Here is a 19,952-nt window from a genome sequence, read left to right as displayed (position 1 = left end):
CTCCAGGCAAGAACACTGGAGTGGGTTGCCATTTCCTTCTCCAATTTCACAGATTACTTTCCTTTAATTAAAGAAAATTTCATAAATTCAGTGCAATAAACTCTTCTTTTATTTTTACTGTTTTTTTCCAAATAGGACATTTATACAGCAATGTGCGTAAAGCACATATGTACATTTTAACAAATAGAAAAAAAAAAACCACCCATGTAACCACAAATTAAGGTCAGGAGTAAAACAACGGGGAAGTTTTCTGGACATCTTTCTTTTTTTTTTTAAATGAAGTATAGTTGATTGACAAATTCTATATAAGCTTCAAAACATTAAGGAGAGTTTTTAAAACTTACCTAAAAAGGTCAAAAATGGTCAGGTAAGTATAGGCAGTTAAAGCTGTAAAACAACAGAAAGACTGATTAAAATGTTACTGAATCCATGGTTAGGAAATACAACAAATAATGGTACATAAAAATATAAGAGGTTTTTAAAAACACAAGAAAGATATTAAGAGGTTTTACCTTTTAAGAAAAACTCAACCTCAAAATCTTATTTATACACTGCATAAATTGAAGAACTAATCTATCACTAAAAATACCTCACAAAGATACATGCACCCAGTGTTCACAGAGGCACTAGTTACAGCAGCCAAGACATGGACGCAACCCAAGGGTCCATCAACACACACACATGCAGGAAGGAGTATTACTCATCCATAAAAAGGAATGCATTCTGCCATTTGCAGCAACATGGATAACCCCTAGAGTATATTCTGCTTGGGGAAATAAGTCAGGGAAAGACAAATACTACATGGTATCACTTATATATGAAATCTAAAAAATAAAACAAACAAATGTATTAATATATAGCTTCCTCACCAAGGGAAGTCCCTATAGTAATTCTGAGTGGAGTATAATCTCTAAAAATACTGAATCACTATGCTGTACACCTGAAACTAATAACATAGATCAACTATATCTCAATTAAAAAATAAAAAGAAACCTCCGTTTTTCAAATAGATTTAAAACTTTTGAAAAAGCTCATTTTAAATAATGCCTAACAACTGAACCAAATCTTACAGTTCACAAGGTGCTTTTGAGGGACTTCCCTGGCAGTCTAGTGGTTAAGACTCCGCACTGCCACTGCAGGGAGCAGGGGATCAATCCCTGGTCGGGGAATTAATATCCCACATGCCAAGCGACACGGCCAAAACAGAATATAACAAGGGACTTTTGGAATAGATTCCCTCATTTAAATCTTTCAAGTTATATTTCAGAATAATATATTCCATGTCAAGGAAGACATGCCTTTATTTCAGATGAGAACAATAAAAGTGAAATTAATAATTAACTATAAAAATAAGAACAGTGACATACCTATACTATTAGTGGAACTGCACCACATTAGCAGGAAGCCAGTACATGTTAAGTTTATTGCACCAAAGAGCAGTATCTTCCAGGACTGTGAAAAGGAAAATCATTCTTACTTGTACAACACCGATAAACTTCTTTGGGTCCACTCAAGTTTGGGGATTCATACTCTAATATTCAAAGGAATAAGCACAACCTGTTTTAAAAAACTGAAGGGTTACAGTTTCTAAAACTTCCCAAAAAATTCATCAACCAAGTTATTATCATAATATATAAACCTAAAAAAATTCGAGAAGGGGAATTATTCAAGAGAAAATAAATTCTGACATATAAATTCTCAAATAGTTGAGAAAATACGATGACATTTGAATATAATTTTGACTCTATAAACATGTATTATGGAGACAATGATAAAACAAATGGGGCAAAATATAAAGCAACTGATGCATCTGAATAAAGGGTATAAGGGAATTCGTTATACTAATCTGAAAACTTTTCTTTAAGCTTGCAATTACATCAAAATAAAGTTATCCTGCCCATCCACCCACCAAAAACAGAACAATGCTTGGTTATTTACCAAATAGGTCATAAGAAACAGGACTGCTAAAAAAAGGAGATTATCGCAGTTTAGAAGTTCATAGAAAAGGGAGGATTTGAGATACACCTTGAAACAGCTATGGTTTTTCCAGTGGTCATGTATGGATATGAGAGTTGGACTGTGAAGAAAGCTGAGCACCAAAGAATTGATGCTTTTGAACTGTGGTGTTGGAGAAGGCTCTTGAGAGTCCCTTGGACTGCAAGGAGATGCAACCAGTCCATTCTGGAGGAGATCAGCCCTGGGTGTTCTTTGGAAGGAATGATGCTAAAGCTGAAACTCCAGTACTTTGGCCACCTGATGTGAAGAGTTGACTCATTGGAAAAGACTCTGATGCTGGGAGGGATTGGGGGCAAGAGGAGAAGGGGATGACAGAGGATGAGATGGCTGGATGGCATCACCAACTCAATGGACGTGAGTTTGAGTGAATTCCGGGAGATGGTGATGGACAGGGAGGCCTGGCGTGCTGCGATTCATGGGGTCGCAAAGAGTCGGACACGACTGAGCGACTGAACTGATCTGAAACAGCTAGGATTTAGTCAGAGGAAGGAAGAATAGCATTCTAAAAATTAAGGAAGACGAGATCAAGTGAAGTGTTTTTTACTTTGTTCTGCTCCAATCCCTACATAGGGAAACCAACACTTGTTTCAAAGTATAGATGAAATAGTGGAAAGGTTGTTATTTGGAAATGTTAAGTTTAAATATATAATTTATATTTAAATATATAATTTAAATTTAAACATATAATTTATATTTATATATTTAAATATATAAGGTCAAGTAAGGTATGGGAAAGGTATGGGATAGGATGGTTTTAGAACACAGATGAAAGCTGTAGGTCTAGAAAGGAAGACCACAACCAGAAGTGAGAAAGATAAGAAGGTAACTCAAGAGACAGAAATTATAAGGCAGAAAGAAGTGACAGTGATAGAGCACAGAGGTAATAGGCTATAAATCTAAGGCAGAAACAAGCCATTTCCTAAAACTAAGGCATATGGTAAAGTAGGACTGGAAACTTAAATACAGAAAAAATCTTCACAATAGCTGTTATGGTGAATACATTACTGAAGCATCAAAAAGAAGAACAATAATTCCCAGCATGAATTTATGGGAGACACCATTATCGAACTTCCTCCTCCAGGAGGAGCAAAACCAGAAGAGCAGGTGACATGGGGATGTTAGAAACTTGAGAACTGACATGACAGGTTAACAGGACGAGGGACTGTATGCCCAATGAGGACATGACAGGACAAGGGGTCTAGTCAGGACAGGGATTCAGTAACAGTCAGAAAAGGCAGATAAAGCATGTAATACACGCCGTTCTCATGCCGAATCAAGCTGTTAATCAAACATTTGAGTATCTATTTTGTAACAGATACCATTTGAGGCACTGGAGATACAGCAGTGAATGAAACATGGACCTTATAATCCAGGTGGGGTGACAGACAAGAAGCAAATATAGAAAGTCAGGTGGTGGTAAGTGCTAGAAAGAAAAAATAAAGCATAGTAAGAACACAGTAATGGAAGATACTAAAGAGCTGCTCATCTAGATAGGGTGGTCAGAAAAGAACTCTCTGATAAGGTGACATGTGACCAGAAATCTGAAAGAGGCGAAGATGCTAAGCATCCAGACATCTAGGAGAGAAAACGGAAACCACGGTGCAAATACTTTGAGATAAAAGAGGGGCTGAGGACAGCTAGACAGGAGAGGTGAGAGAAGTCTGGGGCTACATTAAGCAGTGTCATGTATGCCAGGAAAAGAACTGGGATGTATTCCAGATGAGATGGAACAGTGACTTAGCTTTCATTTTAAAAAGCTCATTCAGCTTCTCAACCTGGAATATACTGCACAGGGGCAAGGATGAAAGTAGGAAGACCATTAGAATGTGCTTGAATAAACCATGTGGGGATGATGGGAGCTTTGAAGGTGGCTGTTAGAAGAGTCAGATTCTGGGTACTACGAGGACAGAGCTGGCAATTACTTATAAAACAGCTGTGAGGAGTGAAGGAAAGAGAGGGGTAAAGGTGACTCCAAGGTTTCTGGCCTGAGCCATTTGGTGAAGAAGTGATAGAAAATCAAAGTTCGGGTTTGATCTTACTAAATTTGAGATGGCTATTAGATATTTGGGTGAAAATGTTGAGAAGGCCATTATATATAGGAATTGGAGGTAGGGAAGAAGGTAGAGGCTGAGATATAAATACGGGGTCATCAGCATATGGTAGTCAAAGTCTCACCAAGATGGAATGAGGCAAACAAGAGAGGCCAGAGTTCTGTAAGTCCTGGGCACTCCAAACTCAGAAGTCAGAAAGATGGGAGGCAAGTAACAAAGGAGACTAAAAAATAAAGACTATGAAGTAAGTGGGCCCCCTCAGGTGGCACTAGTGGTAAAGAACCTGCCTGCCAATCCAGGAGACATAAGAGATGTGGGTTCGAACCCTGGGTCAGGAAGATCCCCTGGAGGAGAGCACAGCAACCCACTCCAGTATTCTTGCTTAGGGAATCCCATGGATAGAGGAGCCTGGCAGGCTACAGTCCATGGGGTCACAAAGAGTCGGACATGACTGAGTGACTAACACTTTCACACTTTCAAGAAGTAAGCAGGAGGAAAATCAAGGGTGGCAGTTCAGAGTCAAGTGAATAAAATGCTTTAAGGAGGAAGACTGATTCAAATGCCATTGAAGGCCAAATAAGATGGGAAATGAGGATGACCATTGCTTTTGGCAACACAGAGGTTATTAGGTACTTGTAAAAGCAGTTTCTGTGGATAAGTGGGGACTAGAGTTAGACTGGTTTTGCTTAACAGAAACAGTGAGAAGAGAAACTGAACAAAGAGAGTAAAGACAAATCTAAACAGTTTTGCTTCAAAAGCAAGCAGAGAAAGGCAGCAGCAGCTGAGAGTGGTATTTATGGCATGTAATTATGATGTGAGAAGGAGAAAGATTAAAGAAGGACCAACAATGCAAGAGAAGAAGGAATGGTCCTAGGAACCCTGGCTCTGAGTAAGGCAACAATGGAGGGACTGGCCTTATGGAGCAGATCAGACAGTTCATTCAAAGAAATGGGAGGGAAAGCAGAGTGCTGGCAGATGTGCTAATGACAGGGTGCAGAAGTTTTCTCCTGATTGCTTCTTTTCCTTCAGAGAAACAGGAAGCCAGACCCAACAGGTTAGAGTGAGGATGAACAAGTTTTGGGAGTTCGAGGATAGAAGTGAAAGAAAATGTCACTTAAGAACGTGGGAAATTGAATAAACTAGGAAGATACAGTATGGGCAGTGCAAATGGCATACTTGATCATGAATTTAAAGTGAGACCAGGGGCTTCCCTGGTGGACCAGTGGTTAAGACTCTGTGCTTCCACTGAAGAGGGCACAGGTTCAATCTCTGGTTGGAAAACTAAGATCCCACATGTGGCAAGGCGTGGCCAAAAAAATTAAAAAAAAAACAAAAAAAAACAAAGTAAGACCAGTCAGTATGGTTTTGTGTTTAAGGCTACACTCAGTTGCTTGCATGAGGTACAGAGTAGAGTGGACTTAATAAAGTTGAGGATTTGCCAATAAAGTATGATAGACAGAAGATGGAAACAAAGGGGTTGAAGGCATGTGCAAGAAAATGAAAATGATGGACCAGAGAATCTAAATTGATAAGCAAGCAATTGACAATAAGAGACGTGAAAAAACAGTGAAAACACAGCAGAGTCAATGAATAGGAGGTCCTGGTAAGAGAAGGGGACTGGAAAGACAAGAGACGGTTACTGATGAGTAAAATGCTTGTAACTGAGACAATGGGAAGATAGTTATTGTGAATGATAAAGTGTATGGCATGATCAGGCTTCCTTGGTGGCTCAGTGGTAAAGAATCTGCCTGCCAAGCAGGACTCGTGGGTTCGATCCCTGAGTCAGGAAGATTTCCTGGGGAAGGAAATGGCAATCCACTCCAGTATTTTTGCCTGGGAAATTTCTTGGACATAGGCATATAGTGGGCTTCACAGGGTCACAAAAGTGTCAGACATGACTTAGTAGCTGAACAGCAGGAGCAGCATGGTATGATCATAGGAGTGGGCAGTTGAGAGGAACACAGGACAAGATTTGTGGTGAGGAATTGAGAGGTAAGGATCTTTCACATGAAATATGCAATCACTAAGAACTAAGACAGGAGAAGTAATGAATAGCGATAAGCCACGTGGATCTCTTCAGATTTAAATTATGATAGAGGTTGTCTGTATAATCCAGGTGCTCCTGTATCAGTTTTGCTCCTACTACCTATTGTGGTGGACTGTGCTTCACTGAAGTTACTTCTGCAATAGAGCTGTTTTCCATCAACATCATAACTGTCTGTTCTCAAGAGAGCATCCTAAATGGACTAGATACATAAGTAGGTGAGTTAGTTCCCTACCCTTGGCTCTTGAACTTTAACATCTAGAGGTGAGAATATTTCCAAATACTAGAATTACTGGCTTCTGATTATATCCCAAGGTTTTATAAACAGGAGATAAAAGGGTAAAAAACAAAGAAAAGAAGTCTTTAGTATCACAAGACATGGTCAATATTATTGCTTCTGCATATTATGTTACATAAAGCTAGCATTATTTAAAATTTTATTTTATACTTTTATTAAAAATGTGAGCAAGAGACACATAGTCACTACCCTCAAGGAACTTACAGTATAAATGAGACAGTAATGAGAACAATGAAAACAGAATAATAACTAGAAAGTCTACATTGGTGACCAAAATGGGTACCGATTATTTCTTTATAGTCTCAAAGTTTAACTTAATGAAAAAACCTGTTTTCTGCCTTACATTCAAAATGAGAAAACATGGCTTCAGACCACATCCACTTAATTTGTGAAAAAACTAACAACATAAGGCAATCACCAAACAATTTTTCTTCAAAACTCTTTAAAATCAGAAAAAAAACTAATAAAAGCTGAGTTTCCTCCCAGGCATAACAACTGTATACTAAAGTGCTGTGATTTTACATTAACAAATTACTTATCCAACAAAAAAAATAAAAACACTGTGATGAATTGAGAGTGATTTATATTTGTCTTAAAAATTACCTTTTTCAACTTTATAATATTGTTGATACAATAAATAAAATTAGGATTAAGAAATAAAAATAACTTACCCTTCGATCAGCTGCTACAAGTCTAAATTCCTGTAATAACTTGCCAAAAAAAGATCTTTGTGGTTTTCTAAACAGATGAATTGTCCCCTTTAAAGTAAACAAAAAGTATACAAATCAGCATTTAAGTACCTAAGCTTCTGCACTCCTGTGATATAGTAAATCACAACTAACATTTCTTGAATACTTGATACACAACAAGCAATTATTCTAGACACCTTACATGTATTTATCTATTTAAGATTCACAATAACCTATGTGGTAGAAATAATTTTTAGTAAACTAAGTACACTTAAAACTCAACATTCAGAAAACGAAGATCATGGCATCTAGTCCCATCACTTCATGAGAAATAGATGGGGAAACAGTGGAAATAATGGCTGACTTTATTTTTGGGGGCTCCAAAATCACTGCAGATGGTGACTGCAGCCATGAAATTAAAAGATGCTTACTCCTTGGAAGAAAAGTTATGACCAACCTAGATAGCATATTCAAAAGCAGAGACATTACTTTGCCAACAAAGGTCCGTCTAGTCAAGGCTATGGTTTTTCCTGTGGTCATGTATGGATGTAAGAGTTGGACTGTGAAGAAAGCTGAGCACCGAAGAATTGATGCTTTTGAACTGTGGTGTTAGAGAAGACTCTTGAGAGTCCCTTGGACTGCAAGGAGATCCAACCAGTCCATTCTGAAGGAGATCAGCCCTGGGTGTTCTTTGGAAGGAATGATGCTGAAGCTGAAACTCCAGTACTTTGGCCACCTCATGCAAAAAGTTGACTCATTGGAAAAGACTCTGATGCTGGGAGGGATTGGGGGCAAGAGGAGAAGGGGACGACAGAGGATGAGATGGCTGGATGGCATCACTGACTCGATGGACGTGAGTCTGAGTGAACTCCGGGAGTTGGTGATGGACAGGGAGGCCTGGCGTGCTGCGATTCATGGGGTCGCAAAGAGTCGGACACAACTGAGTGACTGAACTGAAGTACACAGTGCTAGTAACATCTGAGCAGGAATTCAAACCTAGGAGTTTTAGCTCAGGACCAAAACCTCTGCTGTAAAACAGATTGCCTAGGCAATTTTGAACCGGAAAAGCAGTTTCCAAGTAGCTCTAATTTCCAAGATATTATACCATTTACCTAATTAAAGCTTTATATATGAAAGGTTTGGCAACTATTACTAGAATCAAACCTCTGAGTTTCTCTCTTAGGCATTCAAAGTATGTGACATCTATCTAGCTTCCCAAATAAAGATCAGGTCCCTGCTAGTATGCAGTACGGTACTAGCAGAGAAAGAACACGGCAGTGGTGAGCACTGAGGGATTTGCCACTCGAGCTCAGGAGCTCAACCACATATAGGAAATTAGCCTGAAATTAAGGTAGTATCCAACATCAGTAGGATAAAGTATGGGTTATTCAATAAATGGTATTTGGAAAAAGGCAAAGATGGGTCCTTACTATACTTCTCAATCTAAGTTTTCAAATATAAAACAACAGAACATTTGAAGAAACTCATGGATGTATAAGAAAGAAAACCCAAGAACAATAAACTGAAGATCTTTGTTATTACAAAGGTAAAGTAATTGTTTCTAGAGAAAAAAATATCCTTCACAATTTTCAATGGGTCATACACAGTAACTTGACTACTAAGTGCCATGCACTTAAATATTTGGATTTCAACTTTAACAAAACATTTTCCTAGATGGTAAAGGCCACAATCACTATACCACTATACCATAATGAGGCATTTCTATCTCATTAAAGTGGGCCAATTTGACTCAAACACTGGCTTTTCACAGATAGCAGAGGAAATGGGAGTTAACAGATAAAAAATGTGAAGTTTCAGATCCAATTCAAGCAGAAGTATGATTTGCCTACAGGTAGCATTTAGAAACATCTCGGTAGCTATAAAATGATATATTCCATTTCTTTAAGTTTGACATGTCATTAGTTGCAGTATGTTGAGACTCAGCGAAGGCAGAAAATAGGCTGAGTGCTAGAAATGTGGCACAACAAAAACAGCAAAATGCTGGTAACTGTGGAGGCCAAGTTACGGCTACATGGGGACTTTATGATATTCTCTCTACTTTTCTGCATGTTTGAAAGTTTACACAATAAAAAGTTAAAGATATACTTTAAAATGTAAAAATAAAGCATCAAGAAAAAGGTATTACCAATAAATTTTTTGATACCCAAATAAAGATCAGTGTATGTGAATAACCTAAGGCTCTGCTAAGTCAATTCAGTTGAAAAGGAACAATATGCTATTTTTATCCGAGATGTTACTAAATGTTAATGTTAATAAACATACTTAAAAGAATTATGAGTGGGATATTTTGGTCCCAAAGATAAATTCTGCTTACTACTAGTATTCTTGAATATCTTCTAACTTCTAGCTCATTTAAAATTATTTCAGTTACTTTAAATATCAGGTTAAGACAATCAATAAGGTTTCTAAAAGGCAGAGGTCCATTTCTGATGCCATTCTGATAGTAGAGGAACAACTACAAATTCCCTAATCTTAATGTCACTCTTTCTAAAATTATATTGGCTCTCCACTGTTATCAAAATAAACACCAAATCTTACAACCTGGAACTCAATGTGTTCAGTGAGTTAGCCTGTTTCTTTCCATTTTCTCTCTTGCTCAATTTCCACTATTGAGGAAACTGCTCTCCTCAATTTCCACTATATTGGTGTACTCCTTGTCTCATGATCATATTGATAATTCTAGAGTGAAAAGATCAGACTGGTCTAACCCAGGCACTAATAGCCCTATAGCACTTAGCAAGTTATCTGACCTCTCTGTTTCCTCACCCAGAAGAGAGTAATGAATAGTAGACTAAGAGACTGGAATAAAGGGACAAAGTACTCAGTTCACTGGTTCACTTCCTGCAAGAAGCCATATTACGTTATTTAGATGCCACTTGTTTTGTAATTCACCACAGGCTAGCCTTCATATTGTCATCTTGCATGGTAAGTTCATTTTCAGTAACTTCACCAATAACAAGGGCTATATTTTCCCAACATTTTCTAAGACAGCACTATGCTTTGCACATAGTATATGTTATTAAAATGAATAATGGGCAATTTTAAAAATAAAACTTAAATGCTAGTATTTCCCTTATTACTAATGTTTCAAATATAAAAATTTGCTGCCAAGGTTACTTATTCATCATTCTCTGAAACAGATATTTATTGAAAACTTCCTCTGGGCCAGGCACTGTACAAAAGACTCTGGGAATATGACAGTGAATACATAGATTCTGCTCTTAAAGAGCTTATAGCCTAAGAAGTGAGAAAGACAAGCAAGTAAATACACAATCGTAACACAGTCTGCTAAGGGCTACAGATGCTACTGGTAAAAAGCAGCCTCACAGGAGCCTAAAGGAGGCACTTAATAGGACCTTGAGACATGACAGAAAGGCTCAGGAAAGAGACTAAAGGACACGTAAGGGATGGAGAACGATTCTTGCAGATAGAACAGCACATATTAATTCAGTGCAAAGGTCTAATTCTTAGAGCACAATCCCAAGCTGTTCCTGGTAGCTGGAATATGGATATATGTATGTATGCGTGAAAAAAACCTGCAAAGGTAAGAAGCTAGACTACAGATGTCTTTGCTTGCCATACTAAACAGGTCTTTAGCTTGTGGGCTAAAGAAAAAAAAAAAAGGAAGAATTTTAAGCAAGGGACTGGTATGGTCAAGTTTTAGAAACTTAATTCTGCTACACAGTGGTGAATGTTCTGATGTTGAACACAGGCTATTTGGTCAGCCAAAAGAGTAAACTTTTACCTATTTTATACATGTTTAAAGGAAAGATTACAGGAAATTTAGAGAATATTTAAGTAGATAAATAAGACATTTTTTCCACCATATTCAATCAAGGAAAAAATGGAATGACAATGCGTAGACACAGAAACATGGTCGTTCTGTCATATACAGGCTATCAATAAGAGATCCATAAATTTTTCTGATAAAATGGTGTGTACCTCTTTTGACACTGAAATCACAATCCAATGCTTACCCTTAGATAAAATTCAGAGAACTATATACTTGATTTATGAAAGAATAAAATAACTAACTTGTCTAACAAAATTTAAACACCACCTTCCTAAAGCCCTAAGGTATACTGGGATCTACAAAAGCACCAAAAAAGCTGCAATAAGAGGAACGACCGACACCTTGACTTTCGCCAATCTTTGGCCTTCTCAAAGTTGTGCTGTACCCGGCTATCTGCACTCAATAAAACCAATTTGGAGAGTGGGGCGTCAGCTTCAATAGCCTATTAATCATGCTGTTCATTAATGCAACGTTATCATCACTGCTGTACGCATCACTAATACGGTGGTCGCTGCTGTGGACTTGTTTTCAGATCTTTTGTCGGTGTTGGGGTTACTGACACCAGCAAAAACTTTTATTTCTATATCAAGGATATCACGGCAGGGAGGAGTCATACACTCATCAGAGCCGAAAAGTCGGTCTGGAGCGATGCCGGTGTCCCGAGAGGCAAAGGAACCGGGTGAGGGAGCGAGGGGGGCATCAGAGCTCTGAGGGCACTTTCTCCGACGCTAGAGGCTTCTTCCGGGGACCTCGAGCATAATTCTGACGACCCCTCCTCTGGGCAGCTGAAGCATTTCTAGGCCGCTTCGGAACCACAGAGAATAAGAAGAATCACAAAAGAAACCCCCATTCCCCTGGCCAACTCACCATGATAAGGAGCGGCACAGCTCCCACCGGAAGACGCTCTGGGAGCTAGTGGTTCCCTGGAGCGGAAGGGGCGTGGACATCAGAGGCTGATTGGTTGCGAGCGACGCGGGGGGCGGAAGTGCGTGCACTGGCCTCCTGGTCCGGCTCCCCACTTCCCGGCTGCCCCTGCTTTCTATAGAGGCGAAGGCGGCGGCTAGAGCGACTCTTCCAAGCAGGCGGAGGTCTGGGTGCAGATCAGCCAGCTGAGGTCTTTAGGTTTAAGGAGCAATTTGAGGTCTTTAGGTTTAAGGAGCAATTTGTTTGTTTGTAACTAGAAAAATTTCTTTGAGTCCTGAAGCTCTTTGACCTATGTTGTGTTTTTTAATTTTTGCAATACTGTATGAAATAGGTAACATTTCCATTTTTCAAATTTTCAAGTGAGGAAACAGGATCGAGAAACTTACCCCGAGACCACCTAGTTTGCCATAGCAGCTGTTGCTCAGGCCGACTAATGGGATTTTTCAGGCCCACTAATGGGATTTTTCAGGCAGGAGTACTGGAGTGGGTTGCCATTGCCTTCTCCAGTGACAGAGTATTATGTAGTAATTCCTAAAATAATACTTAAATTTTATAGGATTGATTTTACTTTAAAAAGGAAAATAAAACACATTGAAGTATAATTCATTCAGCAAAAATTGAATATGGAACACGTGTGTGTCAGGTACCGCTCTCATGAAAAGGATATTCTTGTGGTCGTGGTTAAGTAGCTAAGTCGTGTCTAACTCTTGCGACCCCATGGACTGTAGCCAGCCAGGCTCCTCTGTCCATCTGATTTTCCAGGCAATAATTACTGGAGTGGGTTGCCATTTCCTTCTCCAGATGGGTAATAGTAGAGAGTAAGTGCGGAGAAGGCAATGGCACCCCACTCCAGTACTCTTGCCTGGAAAAGCCCATGGACGGAGGAGCCTGGTGGGCTGCAGTCCATGGGGTTGCAAAGAGTCGGACACGACTAAGCGACTTAGCAGCAGCAGCAGCAACAGAGAGTACCTGAGTCGCTGATTTAAAGAGGTAGTCACAGAAAGCTCTAAGAAGAATAAATTTGACTTTCAAATGACAAGTCTTTTTGTGAAGATTTTTGCAGGCAGGATAAGTAGTGCAAAACTCAAGTAAGTGTGTTTTAAGATCTGAAATTAGGTAGTGTGTCTGGAGCGTTGTCTTTGAGGGGAAGAAATGAGAATATCGAAGTGGTAAATAGGGCCCAGATCAAGCAGAAATTTCTAATCAGGGTTAAAGAGCTTGCTTTTTTTTTTCTACCCCCCGGAGTGAGACAGGAAGCCAGGGGACACTTTTTACAACGGAGTGACCTGCTACATTTTGGCTGTAGTATGCAGAATGGATTGTAGTTGGAAGATAATTGCTAACATTTATTAAAGCACTTATGTAGTAGGCACTAAGGACTTAAAGTGTATTAGCTCATTTAATCCTTATCTTATCTTTTCGGGCTTCCCCAGTATCTCAGTTGGTAAACAAATCGTCTGCCAATACAGGAGAGCCCTGTTGGATTCCTGGGTAGACAACTTCCGCTGGAAAAGGGATAGGCTACCGACTCCAGGATTCTTGGGCTCCCCTGGTGGCTCAGATGGTAAAGAATCTGCCGCAATGCAGGAGACCTGGGTTCGATTCCCAGGTTGGGAAGATTCCCCTGGAGGAGGGCATGGCAACTCAGTATTCTTGCCTGGAGAATCCCCATAGATGGAGGAGCCTGGCAGGTTACAGTCCATGATCTCACAGAGTCCAACAGGACTGAACGCTAAGCACAGCACAGCACCCCTTTGATACAGGTACTGTTGTTAGCTCCTGCTTGGAAAATTGTGTGTCAGGGTCAAACAACAGTCAGGGGTGGAGCTGGAATTCTGTACAACCTAGTTTTAAAGCCTTACCAGCTATCCTGTACTTGCTTCTCTTGGATAAGATTAGCATGGAAAAGGCAAATTAGAACATTATTGCTTCACTTACACTGAGCAAATCGTTTTTGATTCTTGAAGTTTCTTTCCAGTCTTCTGAATTTTAACAAAACAAATCAGACAGTACATATTCTTTATAGTTTGCCTACTTCATATAAGGATGTACTGTGACTTTTTCTCATGTCTTAATTTTTCTATATTATAGTTTTAGTGCCTTAGAGAATTCAGTCATAGGCATGTGCCTTAATATCAATTGTGTGTTTGTGCTGTGCATGTGTGTGGATGTGTACAGTCACTGTCAAGTTTGACTCTGTAAACCCATGACTGTAGCCCACCAGGCTCCTCTCTCCATGGAGTAATTTTCCAGGCAAGAATACTGAAGCAGGTTTGCCATTTCCTCCTCCAGGGGATACTCGCGATCCAGAGATCAAACCCATGTCTCCTGCATTGGCATTGGCAGGTATCACTGTGCTACCTGGGTATCAGTATAGTTAACTAATTCCTTATTGATGAGTGTAACATGGTTTAGAGGTAAAAAGAAATCTCTCAAAGTATTTTAAGAAGGAGAAAAGAAGACTCTAATACAGGGAATTGAGTAATTGGTATAAAATCATAGGAAACAACTACACAAAAGATCACAGTGAAACTGAAGACTTGAACAACTCTATATACCTGGTAGATCTAACACATCTAGAATACACCATCCAATTTCCATCTGGTGGAAATTAAAAGAACCATATTCTTAGTCAATGGGACAATTAAGAAATCACAAGAGAACTTAGAAAATACATTGAGATGAATGAAAATTAAAACAACATACTGAAACTTACTGGATGCAGCAGAGGCAATCCTTGGAGGAAAATTTATAGCTGTAAATGCCTATATTGAAAAAATAAGAAAAATCTCAACAACCTAACCTTCCACTTTAAGAAACTAGAAAAAGAAGAGCAAACTAAACTAAAAGCAAGCACAAAGAAGGAAATAAAGGGACTTTCCTGGCAGTCTAGTTGTTAAGACTCCATGCTATCTCTGAAGGGGGTGCAGGTTTGATCCCTGCTCAGCAGGACTAAGATCCCACATGCCATGTACCAAAGAAAACACACAAAAAGCAGCCACCTAAAAATATGGCAGGTTGAACTGACTCAGACAGTGGAGAACTTAGAAGACAGGAGTGATATGTGTGCTCATTGCTTTTGGGGTGTAGTTACTCCAAGGCTTTCTCAATGCAAAGAACTTGAGAATATGTGTACACACACAGACACATACTTACATCTACATTTCTTCATCTACTTTTATCTGTCTTAAATTATGAATTCATATTCTTAAATCCAATTCCAACCCAACCATACAGGTTTCATTCTTTTGTATTCATAACTCCTCTCTGCCACAGTGAGAAACAGGGTTCCAATAGAGGTAATGTACATTGACTTGTTTGATCAAGTCTCCTGTATGTAAGCAGTTTGTCATCTGTGCTGACACCGTTCCTCCATATATACACCTCTCTCTCTATTCTTGAGAATTTATTCCTCATTCCAGATTGCCCCCACCCATATAAATAACTTCCTCAGACTAACTGTCCATTATTGTAGACACCCTCCTTATCCCACTTGGCCTATAACACCCCACATATGTTGCCTTTTCTCATTGCAAAGCCTGCCCTGAACTACGGTGCAGAAAAGAACCAAAATAGCAGGGCTGAGATTGCTATCCTTTGAAAGGCCTTGCCAGCTTGGCCCTTAGTTGGCATCTGGGAACTTGGATTTGTTATTCCCTAACTGATAATGGTTCACTGTGCTTAACGGGGATAGGCCTAATGTTTTCACAGATGTCATAACAATGCTGGAGGAATTAAGCACATCCTGTGTAACTCTATTGGGAGAGGACTCTTCAGAGCCAGTCTTTGGTTTCCTCTGGACTTTGCGCCATACCCTTGTTTCCTTCGCCGGGTAAGAGATGCACCATCATCAGTCTGCCTTAATACTATACAACTTTATGTACAATAAACTTATTTCAACCTAATTCCATTTACTGTCCTCTCCCATCCTTTGTGCTATTACTGTTATCTACTTTACTTCTACATATATTATAAATACCACACTGTAAACTTTTTTTAAAAAAACTGATAGGTATTTAGAAACATAAAGGAAAAATTATCTTTTGTATTTACTGACAGTTATATCATTTCCAAGTATGACCTAAATAAAATCCATTAAGATTATACAGTGGAAGTGACAAATAGATTCAAGGGATTAGAGCTGATAGACTGCGTGAACTACGGATAGAGGTTCGTATTATTCTACAGGAGTGAAAAGTGAAGTGAAAGTGAAAGTCGCTTAGTTGGGTCCAACTCTTTGTGACCCCATGATACAGTCCATAAAATTTTCCAGGCCAGAATACTGGAGTGGGTAGCCTTTCCCTTCTTCAGAGGGATCTTCCCAACCCAGGGATTAAACCCAGGTCTCCTGCATAGAAGGTGAATTCTTTACCAGCTGACACAAGGGAAACCCCATTGTATAGGAGGCGGTGATCAAAACCATCCCCAAGAAAAAGAAATGCAAAAACGCAAAATGGTTGTCTGAGGAGGCCTTACAAATAGCTGAGAAAAGAAGAGAAGCAAAAGGCAAAGGAGAAAAGGAAAGATATACCCATCTGCATGCAGAGTTCCAAAGAATAGCAAGGACAGATGAGAAAGCCTTCCTAAGTGATCAATGTGAGGAAACAGAAAAACAATAGAATGGGAAAGATCTCTTCAAGAATACTAGAGATAGCAAGGGAACATTTCATGCAAAGATGGGCACAATAAAGGACAGAAATGGTATGAACCTAACATAAGCAGAAGATATTAAGAAGAGGTGGCAAGAATACACAGAACTATACAAGAGATAATGACCCAGATAACCACGGTGGTGTGATCACTCACCTAGAACCTGACATCCTGAAGTGCAAAGTCAAGTGGGCCTTAGGAAGCATCACTATGAACAAGCTAGCAGAGGTGATGGAATTCCTGTTGAGCTATTTCAAATCCTAAAAGATGATGCTGCGAAAGTGCTGCACTCAATATGCCTGCAAATTTGGAAAACTCAGCAGTGGCCACAGGACTGGAAAAGGTCAGTTTTCATTCCAATCCCAAAGAAAAGCAATGCCAAAGAATGCTCAAACTACCACACAATTTCACTCATCTCACATGCTAGCAAAGTAATGCTCAAAATTCTCCAAGTAAGGCTCCAATGTACAGGAACCAAGAACTTCTCGATATTCAAACTGGATTTAGAAAAGGCAGAGGAGCCAGAGATCAAATTGCTAACAGCCTTTGGATCATAGAAAGAGCAAGAAAATTCCAGAAAAACATCCACTTGTTTCAATGACCATGCCAAAGCCTTTGACTGTGTGGATCACAACAAACTGGAAAATTCTTAAAGAGATGGGAATACCAGACCACCTTACCTGCCTCCTGAGAAACCTGTATACAGGTGAAGAAGCAACAGTTAGAACTGGACATGCAACAACAGACTGGTTCCAAACTGGGAAAGGAGTACATCAAGGCTGTATATCGTCACCCTGCCTATTTAACTTATATGCAGAGTACATCATGCGAAATGCTGGAATCAAGATTGCCAGGAGAAATATCAATAACCTCAGCTACGCAGATGACTCCACCCTTATGGGAGAAAGTGAAGAAGAACTAAAGAGCCTCTTGATGAAGGTGAAAGAGGAGAATAAAATAGCTGGCTTAAAACAACATTCAAAAAACTAAGATCATGGCATATGGTCCCATCACTTCATGGCATATAGATGGGGAAACAAAAACAGTGACAGACTATTTTCTTGGGTCCCCAGATCACTGCAGATGGTGACTGCAGCCATGAAATTAAAAGACGCTTGCTCCTTGGAAGAAAAGCTATGACATCATATTAAAAAGCATATTAAAAAGCAGAGACATCACTTTGCCAACAAAGGTCTGTATAGTCAAAAATAGGTTTTTCCAGTAGCAATGTATGGATGTGAGAGTTGGACCATAAAGAAGGCTGAGCACCAAAGAATTGATGCTTTTGAACTGTGGTGTTGGAGAAGACTCTTCAAAGTCCCTTGGACTGCCAGGAGATCCAACCAGTCCATTCTGAAGGAAATCAATTGTGAATATTCATGGGAAGGACTGATGCTGAAGCTCCAATACTTTGGCCACTTTGGGAAGAAATGACTCATTGGAAAAGACCCTGATGCTGCGAAAGACTGAAGGCAGGAGGAAGGGGATGACCGAGGTCGAGATGGGTGGATGGCATCACTGACTCAATGGACATGAGTTTGAGCAAGCTCCGGGAGATGGTGATGGACAGGGAAGCCTGGTGTGCTTCAGTCCATGGGGTGGCAAATAGTGGGACAAGACTGCGCGACTGAACAATATCATTTCCAAAGTCCTTAAATCCTTCCTGGAGATGTGGATTCCTTTGGAGGATTCCTTTTCATCAGCCCAAAGAATTTCTTAGATACTTCCCCTGGTGGTCCAGTGGTTAAGACTCTGAGCTCCCAATTCAGGGGGCCCAGGTTTGATCCCTGGTCAGGGAACTAGATCGCATGCCACAATCAAGATCCAAGATCCCGAGTGCCACAACTAAGACCTGGAGCAGCCACATAAATAAAACAACTATTTTTAAAAACAGTCTATTTTAAAGAATTTCCTATGTCAGCCTGCTAAGACCAAATTCTCTTACTTTTTGTACAACTGGAATGACTTTTATGTATTTTGAACATTCTAAGTAAACACAAAATTTTAGGTTAACTTTTATTTTTGCACTCATTTTTTAAATTGATGTATAGTTGAGTTCCAGTGTTGTTGATAAGATGGTTGGATGGCACCATCAACTCAATGGACATGAGTTTGAGCAAACGCTGGGAGATGGTGAAGTACAGGGAAGCCTGTCGTGCTGCAGTCCACGGGGTCGCAATGAATCAGACATGATTAATCGACTGAACAACATATGTTTCAGGTGTATAGTCAAGTGATTTCAGTTCTATATTCTCTTTCAGATTCTTTTTGATGGTATGTTATTGTAAGATATTGAATATACTTTCCTATGCTACACAGTAGGTCCGTTGTTCACCTTTTTTTATATAGTATTGTATAATTTTTATACTTTAAAAATGTCACTCCATCATTTCCTGGATTCCACTGTTTCAAATAAAGTTACCCACCATTTTTGCTTTATTCAAGTGTAATGTCATTTCCCTTTGCTGGCTGCTTTTGATATTTAGTTGATTTGGTTTTGTGCATGTGTGTGTGTTTTGCAAAGGATGTACTCAGATGTGATCTTTGTTGCATTTATTCTGCTTGGAGTTCACTGAACTTCTTGGACCTGTAAGTTGATGTCTTCCAACAATTTTGGGAAATTCCAGGCATTACTGCTTCAAATATTTCTGTTGCCCCATTCTCTCCCAGTCCTCTCCTTTTGGACCTCAAAGTACATGTACATTAGACAGATTCTGTCCCACAGGTCTGAAATCTGTTTCTTTCTTTCTCTGTGCTTCACTTTGATAATTATATTAACTGCCTTCCTGTTTTCTTATCTCTGATGTACCCAGTTTACTGTTAAGCCCACCCAGTGATTTTTCAAATTTCAGACACTGTCATTCATTTCACAATTTATAGTCACAGACTTTCTATTTGCTTTTCAGTTTCTATTTTTCTGCTAAGAATCCTAATCCATTAATCCATCATTTTCCCTTGTAAATTTTTTAATGTATTTTAAAGCTGTTAAATAATTTTGTTAATTCCAAAATAGTCATCTGTGTTTCTGCTTCCATAGATTTTCTGTTGATTATGGATCATATAATTTTTCTTTGTATGCTTATTATTTTTGCTGGGCTTTGTGAATTAATATGTTGTAAAGGCTCTGGATTCTGTTTTAACAATGTTTTATTCTGGATAGCTGTTAAATTACTAATGGATAACCCTAATGTTGTGAAAGCCTGATTTTAAGCTTTGTTTCAGCGAGTTTCTTCCAGTTGTGCCCAGAGTTCTAAAGTACAGCCCTTATTCTAGGATGCTGTCCTTCCTCCTAAGCCATGGCCCTTTCAGGGTGTCAATGGAAAACCAGAGTGTTTACTAGACGCCTCTTACTGGAATTTGAATTTCAAACTCCATTCGTCCAGCAACTGCTACAACTACTCTGGATTTCAACTACTGCTTTCTCCTGGATTCTTTTGACTGTCACACTGCACAGGTATAATTTCAG

The 19,952-nt window shown here is 39.3% G+C and overlaps 1 protein-coding gene and 1 long non-coding RNA gene across 4 annotated transcripts in view; one reads left to right on the top strand and one right to left on the bottom strand.

Moving 5' to 3' along the window:
• SLC30A6 (solute carrier family 30 member 6) overlaps positions 1-11,911 on the bottom strand; it is a 48,240-nt gene extending 36,329 nt beyond the window's left edge. For both annotated transcript variants that reach the window (XM_006080581.4, XM_006080582.4), the window contains exons 1-4: positions 11,780-11,911; positions 7,081-7,167; positions 1,368-1,452; positions 345-387 (exon numbers count right to left, since the gene is read on the bottom strand). In XM_006080581.4, coding sequence (XP_006080643.3) covers positions 345-387; positions 1,368-1,452; positions 7,081-7,167; positions 11,780-11,782 — 218 coding nt within the window. In that variant the 5' untranslated portion in view covers positions 11,783-11,911. The remainder of the gene's footprint in view (positions 1-344; positions 388-1,367; positions 1,453-7,080; positions 7,168-11,779) is intronic.
• Positions 11,912-12,036: 125 nt separating this feature from the next.
• On the top strand, positions 12,037-19,869 carry LOC123328418. Of its 2 annotated transcripts, none has more exons than XR_006543232.1 (3): positions 12,037-12,167; positions 15,548-15,668; positions 19,760-19,869. It is a non-coding gene; the product is annotated as an uncharacterized LOC123328418 (long non-coding RNA). The 2 variants fall into 2 exon arrangements; XR_006543231.1 differs by lacking the exon at positions 19,760-19,869 and adding an exon at positions 18,538-18,593.
• The last annotated feature ends 83 nt before the right edge of the window (positions 19,870-19,952 follow it).

Source organism: Bubalus bubalis, chromosome 12 (assembly GCF_019923935.1).
Source record: "Bubalus bubalis isolate 160015118507 breed Murrah chromosome 12, NDDB_SH_1, whole genome shotgun sequence".
In the NCBI taxonomy this organism is placed as follows: domain Eukaryota; kingdom Metazoa; phylum Chordata; class Mammalia; order Artiodactyla; family Bovidae; genus Bubalus; species Bubalus bubalis.
The sequence above is the reverse complement of the archived record's forward strand: the minus strand, read 5'-3'. Positions and strand labels throughout refer to the sequence as shown.